The sequence below is a fragment of the Salvelinus namaycush genome, unplaced genomic scaffold (assembly GCF_016432855.1).
Source record: "Salvelinus namaycush isolate Seneca unplaced genomic scaffold, SaNama_1.0 Scaffold117, whole genome shotgun sequence".
Lineage (NCBI taxonomy): Eukaryota > Metazoa > Chordata > Actinopteri > Salmoniformes > Salmonidae > Salvelinus > Salvelinus namaycush.
In genome coordinates this window covers 338,815-356,304 of record NW_024057864.1, presented here as the reverse complement: position 1 = coordinate 356,304, position 17,490 = coordinate 338,815, and the positions used below count along the sequence as shown (strand labels likewise).

Below are 17,490 nucleotides of genomic sequence, written 5' to 3'. Positions count from 1 at the left end.
GACGTCATTTGGGGGGGAAATCCTTCAACATAAGAGTCCTGTCCTGTAAACCGTGTGTAAATGGGTAATGAAGGCTAAATAAACGATTGGAAATATATGCACAATTATAATCGTATCGTATACTGGTTATCAAACATGTATTTCTCCACTTATGATCAGATCTGTGTTTAGCCTTCTCCTATTATTTTGGAATCGCCTACTATTCAACACACTAGCAGACATATTTATTTAACCTTTATTTAACCTAGGAAAGTCAGTTAAGAACAAATTCTTATTTACAATGATGGCCTAACAAAAGGCAAAAGGTCTCCTGCGGGGATGGGGGATGAGATTAAAAATAAAAATAAATTACATAAAAATATAGGACAAAAACACACATCACGACAAGAGACAACACAACACTACCTAAAGAGAGACCTAAGACGACAGCATAGCATAGCAGCAAGACATGACAACAACATGGTAGCAACACAACATAGTAGCAGCACAAAACAGGGTACAAACATTGTTGGGCACAGACAACAGCACAAAGGGCAAGAAGGTAGAGACAACAATACATCACGCAAAGCAGCACATATCAACACATAGTATTTGATACTTTAGTGTGTATGTGTGTAGCCTTCTCCTACTATTCAACTCATTAGCAGACATAGTATCTGATACTTTAGTGTGTATGTGTGTAGCCTTCTCCCACTATTCAACTCATTAGCAGACATAGTATCTGATACTTTAGTGTGTATGTACTGTGTGCTGTAAATGGTGTGTGTACTGCCCACCCCTTCTTAAGCCACATTGTGTTTAGACTAGCACTCTATCCTCCCTTCCTTCCTCTCACAGGTCTTCGTCCTGAATGGCACCCTGCGCCCTAAGTAGTGCACTATATAGGGAATAGGGTGCCATTGGCCATAGGACTCTGGTCTAAAGTAGTGCACTATATAGGGAATATGGAGCCATTTTAGGAACGCGGTCGTAGTCAGAACAGTAGGAACACCCAGGTTGGTCACAGGACAAACCCAAAAGACTAAAGAAAAGGGACAATGAGCTGGACACACACACATCGGAGGAGATCAGCTATCTTCGTCACAGTTACTAAGAGAACTCTTGAGGGGAGCTACTGATCTCTCAGTAAAGAAACATACACAGCATGCACACACACACTCTCCTCCTCCTCCTCCTCCTTCTGAAGCCAGGTGAGTGTGTGTGTGTGTGTGTGTGTGTGTGTGTGTGTGTGTGTGTGTGTGTGTGTGTGTGTGTGTGTGTGTGTGTGTGTGTGTGTGTGTGTGTGTGTGTGTGTGTGTGTGTGTGTGTGTGTGTGTGTGTGTGTGTGTGAGAAAATGAGGGAGAGAGGCGTGATACAGAGCAGTAGATCATGAAAGAGATTTAGTCTTTAGAACAGTGACAATTAGATCACCAGGAAATTATTGTTTAAAAAAATGATATATATATATATCATACTTCTTGTATTTTTTTAAATTCTATTTTCTATTATTATCATTATCATTAGTATTATCATCATTATTATTATCACTGCATTGATGGGAAAGAGTTCTCAAAGTAAGAATTTCACTGTACTGTTTTACAGCTGTTGTATGGTGTTATACAGCTGTTGTATGGTGTTTTACAGCTGTTGTATGGTGTTTTACAGCTGTTGTATGCTTTGCACGTGGCGAATAAACTTTGAAACTTGATTTCAGATGTCTGATGTCATGTATGTTTAGGATTATATTACACTGAGATTGAGGTTGAGCGAGATAGAGATGGCGGTTGAACAAATACACACACACACACACACACACACACACACACACACACACACACACACACACACACACACACACACACACACACACACACACACACACACACACACACACACACACACACACACACACACACACACACACAGTGCTATCATGACTGTACATGTATTGCCTATGTCAGTAAAAGTAAATGAGATCATAATATCCCAGAGGACCACTGAACAATGTTCATAGAGAGGAATGAGGTAATTGGCTGATAAATGGTCACAGAGAGGCGATTGGCTAGGTCAGGGACTCCTTCCTTCCTGTCAGGAACTCCTTTCCTCTCCTCATTTTTGGAAATGAAGTGTGTGTGTGTGCATGCGTGTGCTGTTGCTGTGTTTGGATGTTGGCGTTGTCAGCATTCTCTGTCAATGACAATGGTGAGGTCACCTCCCTTTCTTCCTGTTCCACCAGCATCCTCCTCATCACCTCTCCTCCTTCTCTCTCTCTCTCTCTCTCGCTCTCTCTCTCTCTAAAAGTGTGTAGTCATGCTTCTGTACCAGAGGTCAGTCGGACTTATGCTGTTTTGATGAGGAAGCCCTGACTTCAAAATCAGTGTCACCCTCGGACCAAGACGGAGTTTCCTATTTCCGTAATTGTTAAGACGTTGGTTTCCTGACACTTCCAGGCTCTCCACTCACAGACATCATATCTCTTCCCTCCCCACATCCGTTTCTCTCTCCAGGCGTGTGTGAGTCCTGTTCCCTGGTGGTCAGTCCTGCTGGGCTGGTGGTGAAGTATGGAGCTCCTGCTTCGGCCAACTGCACCTCCGATACGGTCACCTTTATGGGCTGGGAGCCGAGCCAGGGAGAATCTCAGGTCTTTAGCACTAGGGTGAAAGAGCTGACTTGGAGAGTAGACAGCCTGACTGACTGGAATATAAAGCCTCAATGCTTTGAGATGTCTGAGGAGGGAGGCCAGTGTGCCAGAGTGCTGAATGTTACTGTTTACAGTGAGTAACTTCCCTCTTATGTTTGCTCTCTGACTCTCTCGTGTCTCCCGGTGTCTTTTGTCTGTGCAGAAACCTGTTAGTAACACACTGACCTGAAACCTGTTAGTAACTGACCTGAGACCTGTTAGTAACTGACCTGAGACCTGTTAGTAACTGACCAGAGACCTGAGACCTGTTAGTAACTGACCAGAGACCTGTTAGTAACTGACCTGAGACCTGTTAGTAACTGACCTGAGACCTGTTAGTAACTGACCAGAGACCTGTTAGTAACTGACCAGAGACCTGTTAGTAACTGACCTGAGACCTGTTAGTAACTGACCAGAAACCTGTTAGTAACTGACCAGAAACCTGTTAGTAACACACTGACCAGAAACCTGTTAGTGACACACTGACCAGAAACCTGTTAGTAACTGACCAGAAACCTGTTAGTAACACACTGACCAGAAACCTGTTAGTGACACACTGACCAGAAACCTGTTAGTAACTGACCAGAAACCTGTTAGTAACTGACCAGAAACCTGTTAGTGACACACTGACCAGAAACCTGTTAGTGACACACTGACCAGAAACCTGTTAGTGACACACTGACCAGAAACCTGTTAGTAACTGACCAGAAACCTGTTAGTAACTGACCAGAAACCTGTTAGTGACACACTGACCAGAAACCTGTTAGTAACTGACCAGAAACCTGTTAGTAACTGACCAGAAACCTGTTAGTGACACACTGACCAGAAACCTGTTAGTAACTGACCAGAAACCTGTTAGTAACTGACCAGAAACCTGTTAGTGACACACTGACCAGAAACCTGTTAGTGACACACTGACCAGAAACCTGTTAGTAACTGACCAGAAACCTGTTAGTAACTGACCAGAAACCTGTTAGTAACTGACCAGAAACCTGTTAGTGACACACTGACCAGAAACCTGTTAGTGACACACTGACCAGAAACCTGTTAGTAACTGACCAGAAACCTGTTAGTAACTGACCAGAAACCTGTTAGTAACTGACCAGAAACCTGTTAGTAACTGACCAGAAACCTGTTAGTGACACACTGACCAGAAACACACTCTGTTCATTTCAATGGTGTGTGTTTCCCTTCCTCCACAGAGCTTCCAGACAGAGTCTCCATCAGATATTTAAGCCACTCTGGTCCCGTGGTTGAGGGGCATCAGTACTCTCTGCATTGTGTTGTCCAGAACATCGCTCCTATTGAGCACCTCAGAGTGACCTTCTTCAAAGTCTCTACCAATGGTGAACAGACAGTGTTATACACACAACCACTGAACAATGACATTCAACAACGGAACAATGGCATTAGGGAACCGGTGAATGAGAGCTTTTCCCTGCAGTTCTCCCCCACTAGTGTTGACGACGGGGCCCAGTTGTGTTGTTCAGCCATGTTGGATCTGGGACCAGAGGGACCCCAACCTCCTCCTGTAATGGAATCAGACCGCCTCAACATCAACGTGCACTGTGAGTCCATCTGGTGATTCGTGACTTGATTGGTAATGTCTATCTGTACAGATCAGTACTGTGGTTATGATGGTTGTAAAGATGACGGGGATCAAATGATGGGGATGTAATTATGAGGTCATGATGATGATGATGATGAAGTTTCGTATCCTTTCTCTCCCCCCCAGTCGCTCCTGAGTTCTCCTGTTCTGCCAAGCTGCAGGTGGGAGCGGGGGAGGGGCTAACGTGTGATGTCAGAGGCAATCCCCTCCCATCGGTCACCTGGCTGAGAGACGGACAGGTGCTGACCCCGCCCACACACCTGAGCAGAGAGGATGCTGGGAATTACACCCTCATGGCTTTGAACCGTATCGGAAAAGCCAATCACACAGTGGAGGTGGAGGTCCTACATGGCCCTGCTGCTAGAGGTGTGTTTGTTTGTTTGTGTGTGTGTGTGTGTGTGTGTGTGTGTGTGTGTGTGTGTGTGTGTGTGTGTGTGTGTGTGTGTGTGTGTGTGTGTGTGTGTGTGTGTCTGTCTGTGTGTCTATCTGTATGTGTGTGTGTCTGTCTGTCTATCTGTGTGTGTGTGTGTGTGTGTGTGTGTGTGTGTGTGTGTGTGTGTGTGTGTCTGTCTGTATGTCTGTCTGTGTTTCTGTCTGTGTGTGTGTGTGTGTGTGTGTGTGTGTCTGTCTGTCTGTGTGTCTATCTGTGTGTGTGTGTGTGTGTGTGTGTGTGTGTGTGTGTGTGTGTGTGTGTGTGTGTCTGTCTGTGTGTCTATCTGTGTGTGTGTGTGTGTCTGTCTGTCTATCTGTGTGTGTGTGTGTGTGTCTGTCTGTATGTCTGTCTGTGTGTCTGTCTGCGTGTGTGTGTGTGTCTGTCTGTCTGTGTGTCTATCTGTGTGTGTGTGTGTGTGTGTGTGTGTGTGTGTGTGTGTGTGTGTGTGTGTGTGTGTGTGTGTGTGTGTGTGTGTGTGTGTGTTAGAAACTGATTTTTAAGGTGTTGTTCGACGTCTGTTTCCCTCCTCAGGAGCTTCCTGTCAGGCTGCTGGGAGTGCCACGGTGGCTGTGCTGCTCCTCCAGCTCATTCATTGGCTGTATTGAAGGATTATTTTATTGATTGAACGGTTGAGTTATTAATAACTGACCAATCAGGACATCGGTCTCTGTGCTGGAGCTTTGTGATTTGACAGTGATCTGTGAGGGCAGTCTTCAATAGATCTGGAATCAGATCTGTGTTAGTAGAAAACCCCTTTTGCCTAAATGTGAAATTAGCTGTTTTGAAATGTGTTATTTTGAAGTAGTGCTATTGAACAGGTCTATAATTAAGCAATAAGGCCCGAGGGGGTGTGGTATATGGCCAATATACCACGGCTAAGGGCTGTTCTTATGCACGACACAACGGTATAAATGTTGATTTCAAACCCTAACCTTAAATGTTTATTACTAATAAACTATATAAAATGTTTCGGCCTAATCCTAACCCTAAATGTTTATTACTAATAAACTATATAAAATGTTTCGGCCTAATCCTAACCCAGTCTCTAGCAACAGATCTGCCATTATCCTTTTTGCAATGTGTTATCAATGTCTTCTGTGACTAATAAAAGTTCACCCACAAACTGTCATTGGTTTAACATATTTGTTATCAGGTTGGCTGCGATGATGATGATGATGATGAGTGTGGGTGGATGTAGCCGTAGGTGACGTAGCCGTGCCATGTTATGCATTTTCAACCAGATCCGCAGGAGGAGTCCTCGTCACTATTTACCACAGGGTTTGTGCTATCTGGGATCCTTGGGATGTCCCTAACCTAAACCCTAAACCTAACCACTACCATTTTAAATGTCGACTTCAATGTTGTAGTGCGGTATGGACGTCCCAGGGATCCCAGATAGCATGGGCCGTTACCACAGCCGTAAAGTAAAAAACCCTGCATATTGCTACAATTCTCTTCTTAAAATCAGATTTAAAACCTAAATCTGCTAACGTTATGCCTAACCCAAACCACACCGAACGCACACTGCAACTGCCTCTGCAACGCAATGCTGTAAGGCAAACGCAGCGTTCCATTGAAAATGAATGTAATTCTGGTGTACCAAAACGCCATGACGCTGTCGGCGTGCGATGGAAGCGGCTAGGCAGAATGATGGAGACGACAGGTTCAGTCCTGGTATAAGTAGAGCTACTGCAGGACATGTTGTTAATGTTGGCTCCAGACACTGATACCAGACCTGTTCAGAAATCTTCTTCTCACACAAATGTGTCGTTTAAAAAAAAAAGTTTCACCTTAATAGTTAATCAGATTGACTTGATAACCTTTTTAATGAAGCCTAGGTCAAAGGTCATCAACCTGACTGCGTTTGTGGAAAGAAGAACTGCCAAGTTCATTGTGGAAGCAGCAACAGAGTTTTTAGAAGTAACAGATGTTACTGTCGTCGTGATCGTTGATATGTTGACTCCTAATAATACCAATGATGGAATGTTACTGTTGCCGGGATTGTTGATATGTTGACTCCTAATAATACTAATGATGGAATGTTACTGTAGCCGGGATTGTTGATATGTTGACTCCTAATAATACCAATGATGGAATGTTACTGTCGCCGGGATAGTTGATATGTTGACTCCTAATAATACCAATGATGGAATGTTACTGTTGCCGGGATCGTTGATATGTTGACTCCTAATAATACTAATGATGGAATGTTACTGTAGCCGGGATTGTTGATATGTTGACTCCTAATAATACTAATGATGGAATGTTACTGTCGTCGTGATCGTTGATATGTTGACTCCTAATAATACTAATGATGGAATGTTACTGTAGCCGGGATTGATGATATGTTGACTCCTAATAATACTAATGATGGAATGTTACTGTCGTCGTGATCGTTGATATGTTGACTCCTAATAATACTAATGATGGAATGTTACTGTCGCCGGGATAGTTGATATGTTGACTCCTAATAATACCAATGATGGAATGTCTCAGTATGACGATAAGTAGAGTTATGGTTTTTGTTATCCTTCAGTGGAATGCCAGAAGCCTTTTTGCTAACTGTTCAGGAGTTTAAGAAATGTGTAATAGATTTAGAGATCAAACCTGATGTGAAATGTGTTCGAGAAACATGGCTTAGACCACGTCTTGATTGTATTGTTCCTGGTTATTGTTCAATCAGATCTGATATATCAACTGGACAGGGTGGTGGGTCTGCTACGTTCCTAAGGGAAGGTCTTGTATATCGACATATAACTGTCCCATCTGATATATCAACTGGACAGGGTGGCGGGTCTGCTACGTTCCTAAGGGAAGGTCTTGTATATCGACATATAACTGTCCCATCTGATATATCAACTGGACAGGGTGGTGGGTCTGCTACGTTCCTAAGGGAAGGTCTTGTATATCGACATATAACTGTCCCATCTGATATATCAACTGGACAGGGTGGCGGATCTGCTACGTTCCTAAGGGAAGGTCTTGTATATCGACATATAACTGTCCCATCTGATATATCAACTGGACAGGGTGGTGGGTCTGCTACGTTCCTAAGGGAAGGTCTTGTATATCGACATATAACTGTCCCATCTGATATATCAACTGGACAGGGTGGTGGGTCTGCTACGTTCCTAAGGGAAGGTCTTGTATATCGTAATATAACTGTCCCATCTGATATATCAACTGGACAGGGTGGTGGGTCTGCTACGTTCCTAAGGGAAGGTCTTGTATATCGTAATATAACTGTCCCATCTGATATATCAACTGGACAGGGTGGTGGGTCTGCTACGTTCCTAAGGGAAGGTCTTGTATATCGACATATAACTGTCCCATCTGAATATCAACTGGACAGGGTGGCGGGTCTGCTACGTTCCTAAGGGAAGGTCTTGTATATCGTAATATAACTGTCCCATCTGATATATCAACTGGACAGGGTGGTGGGTCTGCTACGTTCCTAAGGGAAGGTCTTGTATATCGACATATAACTGTCCCATCTGATATATCAACTGGACAGGGTGGCGGGTCTGCTACGTTCCTAAGGGAAGGTCTTGTATATCGTAATATAACTGTCCCATCTGAATATCAACTGGACAGGGTGGTGGGTCTGCTACGTTCCTAAGGGAAGGTCTTGTATATCGTAATATAACTGTCCCATCTGATATATCAACTGGACAGGGTGGCGGATCTGCTACGTTCCTAAGGGAAGGTCTTGTATATCGACATATAACTGTCCCATCTGATATATCAACTGGACAGGGTGGTGGGTCTGCTACGTTCCTAAGGGAAGGTCTTGTATATCGTAATATAACTGTCCCATCTGAATATCAACTGGACAGGGTGGTGGGTCTGCTACGTTCCTAAGGGAAGGTCTTGTATATCGACATATAACTGTCCCATCTGATATATCAACTGGACAGGGTGGTGGGTCTGCTACGTTCCTAAGGGAAGGTCTTGTATATCGACATATAACTGTCCCATCTGATATATCAACTGGACAGGGTGGCGGGTCTGCTACGTTCCTAAGGGAAGGTCTTGTATATCGACATATAACTGTCCCATCTGATATATCAACTGGACAGGGTGGCGGGTCTGCTACGTTCCTAAGGGAAGGTCTTGTATATCGACATATAACTGTCCCATCTGATATATCAACTGGACAGGGTGGCGGGTCTGCTACGTTCCTAAGGGAAGGTCTTGTATATCGACATATAACTGTCCCATCTGATATATCAACTGGACAGGGTGGCGGGTCTGCTACGTTCCTAAGGGAAGGTCTTGTATATCGACATATAACTGTCCCATCTGAATATCAACTGGACAGGGTGGTGGGTCTGCTACGTTCCTAAGGGAAGGTCTTGTATATCGACATATAACTGTCCCATCTGAATATCAACTGGACGGGGTGGCGGGTCTGCTACGTTCCTAAGGGAAGGTCTTGTATATCGACATATAACTGTCCCATCTGAAAATCAATGTGTGATGGTGGAAAATCTGCAGTGCAGGTAGTAATATTAAGTTACAACATTTTTTTTTTTTTTTACAACCCATGTCGTCAACGATCTGTAGCGATGTTTGACGAAATATCAGGAGGATTGGGCTCTAGGGAGATATGGTCTGGTGACTTTAATGCACCTAATAGTTTATGGCAAAGCACACATTCAGATGCTAATGCTCTTGAATTATTTGTTACTTTTATTTCTTAATTTTTTTACTTAACACGTAGTTTTTCTTAAAACTGCATTGTTGGTTAAGAGCTTTTAAATAAGCATTTCACTGTAAAGGTCTACACCTGTTGTAATCGTCGCTGGCGACAAATACAATTGGATTTGATTTGATTAAATGGTACTATTGTGGAAGATATGATGGATACAAGAGCATTAGTGTGTCATAACGATGGATGTGGTGCAAGAGTTGATGTTGTTACAGGGGTTACATCCTGCCTGGACCTCACAACTGGCTTCTAACTAACAAGCATTTCGCTACACCCCCACAATAACATCTGCTAAACACGTGTATGTGACCGATACAATTTGATATCTATTGCCATCTATGTGTGAATGTAATGTAATGGATGATTATGCCGTTGGAAGCGATCATTTCCTGATTTTGTGATGACTTTGATGACACTATTCCAGATAGGGTCACCATTCAGAAGATGGTGATTTCATAAAGCAGACTGGGAGAAGTTTGGTGATCATTGCTTAAAGTCTGTTTGGACAGTTTGTCTTTAGCGAGACTGGTTGATGTACACTACCGTTCAAAAGGTTTGGGGTCACTTAGAAATGTCCTTGTTTTTGGCTGGCCTTCTAGGCAGAGTTGCAAAGAAAAAGCCATATCTCAGACTGGCCAATAAAAATGTAATATTAAGATGGGCAAAATATCACAGACACTGGACAGAGGAACTCTGCCTAGAAGGACAGCATCCCGGAGTCGCCTCTTCACTGTTGACGTTGAGACTGGTGTTTTTCGGGTACTATTTAATGAAGCTGCTAGCCACGTCGCGGCCACGTCGCGGATACCGACGTCTTGCTTCCAGACAAACTAAACACCTTCTTTGCCCGTTTCGAGGATAATACAGTGCCACCGATGTGACCCGCTACCAAGGACTGTGGGCTCTCCTTCTCCGTGGCAAACGTGAGTAAGACATTTAAAAGTGTTAACCCTCGCAAGGCTGCCGGCCCAGACAGAATCCCTAGCCGTGTCCGCAGAGCATGCGCAGACCAGCTGGCTGGTGTGTTTACGGACATATTCAATTTCTCCCTATCCCAGTCAGCTGTCTCCACATGCTTCAAGATGGCCACCATTGTTCCTGTACCCAAGAATGCAAAGGTAACTGAACTAAATGACTATCGCCCCGCAGCACTCACTTCTGTCATCATGAAGTGCTTTGAGAGACTAGTCAAGGATCATATCACCTCCACCTTACCTGTCACCCTAGACCCACTTCAATTTGCTTACCGCCCCTATAGGTCAACAGACGATGCAATCGGCATCACACTGCACACTGCCCTATCCCATCAGGACAAGAGGAATACCTATGTAAGAATGCTGTTCATTGACTATAGCTGGGCATTCAACACCATAGTACCCTCATCATTTAGCTTGAGGACCTGGCTCTCAACCCCGCCCTGTACAATTGGGTCCTGGACTTCCTGGCGGGCCGCCCCCAGGTGGTGAAGGTAGGAAACAACATCTCCACTTCGCTGATCCTCAACACTGGGGCCCCACAAGGGTGCGTGCTCAGCCCCCTCCTGTACTCCCTGTTCACCGATGACTGAGTGGTCATGCACGCCTCCAACTCAATCATCAAGTTGCAGACGACACTACAGTGGTAGGCTTGATTACCAACAACGACGAGACAGCCTACAGGGAGGAGGTGAGGGCTCTCGGAGTGTGGTGTCAGGAAAATAACCTCTCACTCAACGTCAACAAAACAAAGGAGATGATCGTGGACTTCAGGAAAAGGCAGAGGGGGCAACCCCTATCCACATCAACGAGCCCAATCTAAATCAACGGGACAGCAGTGGAGAAGGTGGAAAGTTTTAAGTTCTTCGGTGTACATATCACTGACAAACTGAAATGGTTCACCCACACAGACAGTTTGGTGAAGAAGGAGCAACAGCACCTCTTCAACCTCAGGAGGCTGAAGAAATGTGTCTTGTCACCTAAAACCCTCACAAACTTTTACAGATGCACAATTGAGAGCATCCTGTCGGGCTGTATCACCGCCTGGTACGGTAACTGCACCGCCCACAACCGCAGGGCTCTCCAGAGGGTGGTGCGGACTGCACAACGCATCCCCGTGGGCAAACTACCTGCCCTCCAGGACACCTACAGCACCCAATGTCACAGGAAGGTCAAAAAGATCATCAAGGACAACCACCCGTGCCACTGCCTGTTCACCCCACTACCATCCAGAAGGCGAGGTCAGTACAGGTGCATCAATGCTGGTACATAGGGACTGAAAAACAGCTTCTATCTCAAGGCCATCGAACTGTTAAACAGCCATCACTAGCACAGAGAGGCTGCTGACTACATACAGACTTGAAATCATTGGCCACTTTAATAAATGGAACACTAGTCATTTTAATAATGCCACTTTGATAACGTTTACATATCTTGAATCTCATTTGTATATACTGTATTCTATACTATCTATTGCATATTGCCTATGCCGCTCTGACATTGCTCATCCATACATTTATATATTTTTATTCCTTACTTAGATTTGTTTGTATTAGGTATTTGTTGTGGAATTGTTAGATATTACTTGTTAGATATCGCTGCACTGTCAGAACTAGAAGCACAAGCATTTTGCTACACTCACAATAACATCTGCTAACCATGTATATTATATTAATAAAATTTTATTTTATTTTATTAGCAACACAGGTGTGAGATTTTAAATGCTTATGTTAATGTGTATAAGAAAAGAGATACTGTTGACTCTTCTTTGGATGTCGATTTGAGACGTGTTCAGGCCTTAACAGGCTGTGGATATACAGCCCCAGGTCATGATCAGTTGATTTTACCAGACAATCAACATCTGTATGTGCCTTACTAGTGGAGGCAGGTGAGATGCCTTTTGGATATATGGCGTAAAAAAATGAATTATACTATACTCAGATTCTCTGTCTGTATTGAATAGTTTAGAATTTGGTAAATCTGATAGGAGTGACCCACTATTGGTGGTATTCATGTTATTATGGAGAATTGAGAGAATGGGTGTATTAGTGAGATTCTGCTGGGTCCCAACACATTTGGGTGTGGAAGGAAATGAAATTGTAGACCAGTTAGCCAAAAGAGTTTTGAAATTAGATATAATTGATATTAATGTTCCACTGGGTAGAGGTGAGGCCAAATGTAAGATCAGAGCCATTTTGATAGATGTGTGACAGAAGAGATGGGACTCTGAGCCCAAGGGCCGGCATTCATATGCCCTCCAAAGAAAGGTTGTGGACCAAGATGCAAAGGAAGAGGTGGTGTTTGCTCGATTGCGCTTTGGACATTGTACATTGAACTCATCATTACATCTGTTTTGCAAGCATGTGAATGGTTTGTGTCTCGAGTGTACGGTCGATGAAACGATGGAGTATGTGTTGTTATATTGTTGTAAGTGTGTTTAAGAGAGGGACAGATTGAAATATAGGGTCATTGAGGTTGGATGAGGTTGGAAGGGATTTTGGGGATGGGGGAGGGTCTATTAGAAGTTAGTAGGCTCTTTTTTATTTTCTCAGAAATACTGAGTTAGGTAGGAGGATTTAGAAATGTTGTAAACCGTGATTGACCACACACTCCAGCACAGTAGGTGGCGGCATGCACCTTTAACGTTGGTTTGCGACCGCCATTACATCATTTAAGAAGTGGCCATAGGAAAGCGGAAGTCACTTCGCTTCCGGCCTACTCTGGCGATTCTTCACCAAATATTCTGTGCTGGGCATACTTTATACTCTCGATCTATAAAGTACATCGATAAACTGACCTCAGAGCAACGACAATCCAATCTCAACGAAAGTAACGGTCATCCCGTGGAAACTTTGGACTTGGCCTTCTACCTCTGGTGAGTTAGCATGCTATCGTTAGCTAACCAGCTAGCTGTAAGTTAAATAGGCAGCGCCAACTCAATGAATATGTGTGGTAAACTTATGTGACTTTGCTGGACGCGTCTTTATTGAATAGTGGAAGGTTTATTTGTGTCTTAATCAATTAAAGTTAACGTTTTTTTAATGTTGTATTATACACGTATGATAATAATGTTCTAGAGACGATTTGATGAATTACGTCACGAAATGAGATGCGTTCCCTTAAAATGGTTCCCTCCAGACACAACTTTTTAGATATTAGAACATGGCTACACAGAATACAGTAGATGGTATTATATAAATAACATCTATGGTCCTCTCTTTATAACACCCTAAAATACTGCCTAAAATACTCCCTAAAATACTGGATACATTCAGTAACATAATTAGAATATTCATGGTCAATTTGGGGTAGGTGTAGCTCAATATTGGACTGAAGGAGTCTAACGTTACTCAATAGTCCAGGAACCTTACATCTTCTGTTTTTAAAGGGTAAATTGTCTCTGGAAGCCAAAAAGAGCCAAATACTACATATACATGTGAATCGATGCTCAATTGCGGTACGGTTCTAGAAACATAAATCTCTCGACTTTCATATCATCACATCAAAATAATTTCACAAATACGAAATACACACTTACTGTTTTAACCGGTTACGTTTGTGGCTTCCGTCTTCCCGTTTACACACAGGTGTTCGGAGATGCATGTAGTCCACGCTGTTTTCCGTATGTTTTCTGTAAACACACGCTGTAACAAGGCGATATGGCCGTGTGGGAACACAAACCCTATAAAGGTGTGCATCAATTTAACCTTTTTTTAAGGGGTAAGATCTTGTTGTGTGTGTGGTGCTCACGATTTATAGCGTCTATCAGTTGAACCTCATACAGCGCTGAGCTCTGACATCATGTATAGAATGTTACTGTACAGCCACTGCGTTCCAATGTATTCCCTTATCAGTGACCTAATCTGCCATTTTCAACCCGTTTACGGGCTAGAGGGTAAAGTGTTGAAATCAATAGCCCCTAAATATAAATGTTATATAAACATACAATCTATATAAAAAGCATTCATTGATATTACAACAGCATGTTGGTTTCACATCAAAAGTTGAAATGCTGTGGAAATATTCAATCGGTAACGTGTGACTATGACTATATTAAGCATCAAAGTATTGGATGTATATATTTTGACACTATATTTCTTCTACTACAGGCCATCTAAAGTGTATGTACTTCCTGCTGTCTTCTACAGTTAATTTACTTCCTGCTGTCTTCTACATTTAATTTACTTCCTGCTGTCTTCTACTACAGGTCATCTAAAGTGTATGGGCTTCCTGCTGTCTTCTACAGTTAATTTACTTCCTGCTGTCTTCTACTACAGGTCATCTAAAGTGTATGGGCTTCCTGCTGTCTTCTACAGTTAATTTACTTCCTGCTGTCTTCTACTACAGGTCATCTAAAGTGTATGGGCTTCCTGCTGTCTTCTACAGTTAATTTACTTCCTGCTGTCTTCTACTACAGGTCATCTAAAGTGTATGGATTTCCTGCTGTCTTTTTGACTTCATTGCCGTTGTTGCCACATGAGCAGGACAACATGAGTCGAAAGAGGGACAAGCTGTTGGATGGACTGGAACAGAGTTTATACACTCTAACCAAGGACAACTTATGTTACCTGTGCGTTCGTTGTGGAATAGGCTCCAAGGATAGGTTCAAAGGTAAAGAAAACAGTGAACGCACGCTGCGGCGTCAAATCATGGAGGAAATCTGGGAAAATGAGGATTCAAAGTCTTGGTTACTCCAACTGAAAGAGGACATCCGAGGTATACAGGAGGATGCTAGACATGTAACCATGAGCTCCAGTGCATCGAGCAGCATGTCCTCGAGTCCCAGCCAGTCTGATGGTGATGGGGACGCTGCAGACTGCCATGAAGCTGGGAAGCCTCGACAGTTGGAAGTGACTCGGCGAACACACACTGGAGAGAATCCTTACAGCTGTAATCAGTGTGGGAAGACATTCACTCAGTCAGGAAGCCTGGCAACTCATCTGAGAACACACACTGGAGAGAAACCTCATAGCTGTGATGTATGTGGGAAGACTTTTAACGTAGCCTTCAATCTGAACCGACACCAGCGAACACACACTGGAGAGAAACCCTACAGCTGTGAGAAGTGTGGGAAGAGCTTTTCTCAGTTAGGACTACTGGCCAGCCACCGTCGTTCGCACACAGGAGAGAAACCGTATGTCTGTGATCAGTGTGGGCAGAGCTTTGTCAATCCGGGATCCCTGGCAAAGCACAAGCGAAAACTACATGCAGGAGAGAAGCCTTATAGCTGTGCGGATTGTGGGAAGAGTTTCTTTGAATCACATACCCTGGCTAACCATCGGCGGACACACACAGGAGAGAAGCCTTATAACTGTGATCTATGTGGGAAAAGTTTTGCTCTGTCAGGAACCCTGATTAAACATAAGCTGACTCATACAGGAGAGAAACCGTACTGTTGTGACCAGTGTGGGAAGAGCTTCCGTGAATCAGGAAGGTTGAAAGTTCACCAGAGAATGCACACTGGAGAGAAACCTTACGGCTGTGATCAATGTGGGAAGAAATTTGGTCATTCGCAACACCTGAAAGAACACCTGCGAACGCACACAGGAGAGAAGCCATTTAGCTGTGATCAGTGTGAGAGGAAATTCACTCAACCACAACACCTGAAATCACACATGAGAACACACACTGGAGAGAAGCCGTTTGTCTGTGATCAGTGTGAGAAGAGATTCGCTCATTCACAACACCTGAAGGATCACATGCGAACACACACAGGAGAGAAGCCATACATCTGTGGAGAGTGTGGAAAGAGCTTTGCTAGAACAGGAACATTGAAAGTGCACCAGAAATCACACGCAGCAGGTGAAGTGTGTACAGATCTGCCTCCCCAGCAGCAGTTCCAGAACCCTCAAATAAATCTGAACAGCCCAAAGTAACAGAACCCTCAATAAACTCTGAACAGCACAAAGTTCCAGATCCATCTCCCTCCCCGGGATCAGTTCCAGAACCCTCCATAAACTCTGAAAAGTTCCGCTGCTGGACTCCTCTAGCACTAGGCAATTATGACACCTATCTGTTTTATATATATGCGGTAAAGAGGTCAATGGAACTCGACCAAAACAATAGAAATGCCATGGACACAGGTGGGAGAAAGATGCCATGGGGGAAAGATCCCGAATCTCCTCATGGTCCCCTCACTATATGTTGAGGTTAAAATCAGAGTATAATGCTTGTATGGATGTCAACCCCCAACACATGTTCATGTCATCATCACCAAATCAACTGCATTATAGTAACAAAAGGACTTTGACTGCCATCAACGATTTGTGTATGCTACAAGCTCATGAGAACAGGAGTTAGCATTTAGCAGTTACATCTTCTAAACAGGAAAAGGGACAACTTTAAAAATATTATGCAGAGGAAAATATATCGAAACTGGACTTCAGTAACCACTGTGTGGGCCTGTTACATTACATAAATCATATGACTAATTTGACGAACATATCCACTTGGTTAGATCAGATGTGTTGAATGTGAGCCAATGACGACGTCACAGCGTCCTGAGTTCCATTGACCTCTTTTCCCTCATCTCTGCCTGAATCCAGCTCTACAGATTCTGAATTCAGTTTTAATAGATTAAATACAAACTTTTTTTTTTCCTCAATAGAAAATGTTTTTTAAAATTGAGGTGTGGTCAGAAATTGAATAAAATAGCCTCATGTACTTTTATCTGCTTTAAGATGACTTAAGACACTGTGTACAGAAACATTGGTTCATTAAAATCATTGAGTTACATGGAGTGTGCGTGACCTTTTTATTGTTTTGACTCATCAGTCTCTCCTTAAATCTTGGTACCACACCTAATATTTATTAATGCATTTTATACTTGTACATTTCCCTATGTGAATCACACCGTTGTTGTAAAATAACCACCTCATTCTATGTGAAGACTAGATACCTGTTAGAGATGACATCAACTACCACCACCCGGAGGCATATAACACAGAGAGAGAGAGAGAGAGTTCGGCCATGTTTTAGAACGGCTACCATGTTAGTGCCTGTATTCAGCTATGGGAGAAGGAGGAGCTCTCAGAACGTTTAGACAGAACTACACTGGGAGAAGGAGGAGCTCTCAGAACGTTCAGACAGAACTACACTGGGAG

At 43.4% G+C, this 17,490-nt stretch overlaps 2 protein-coding genes across 2 annotated transcripts; both read left to right on the top strand.

The window, feature by feature from the left end:
• The first annotated feature begins 1,047 nt into the window (after window positions 1-1,047).
• On the top strand, window positions 1,048-5,831 carry LOC120035964 (vascular cell adhesion protein 1-like). Its single transcript, XM_038982451.1, has 5 exons — window positions 1,048-1,190; window positions 2,488-2,754; window positions 3,863-4,228; window positions 4,396-4,635; window positions 5,234-5,831. The coding sequence occupies exons 1-5, from the start codon at window positions 1,145-1,147 to the stop codon at window positions 5,305-5,307; spliced, it is 993 nt and encodes a 330-aa protein (XP_038838379.1). The 5' UTR covers window positions 1,048-1,144; the 3' UTR covers window positions 5,308-5,831.
• Window positions 5,832-13,081: 7,250 nt separating this feature from the next.
• On the top strand, window positions 13,082-17,126 carry LOC120035960 (zinc finger protein 436-like). The gene is made up of 2 exons (XM_038982445.1): window positions 13,082-13,262; window positions 14,805-17,126. The coding sequence occupies exon 2, from the start codon at window positions 14,878-14,880 to the stop codon at window positions 16,261-16,263; it is 1,386 nt and encodes a 461-aa protein (XP_038838373.1). The 5' UTR covers window positions 13,082-13,262; window positions 14,805-14,877; the 3' UTR covers window positions 16,264-17,126.
• Window positions 17,127-17,490: the final 364 nt, after the last annotated feature.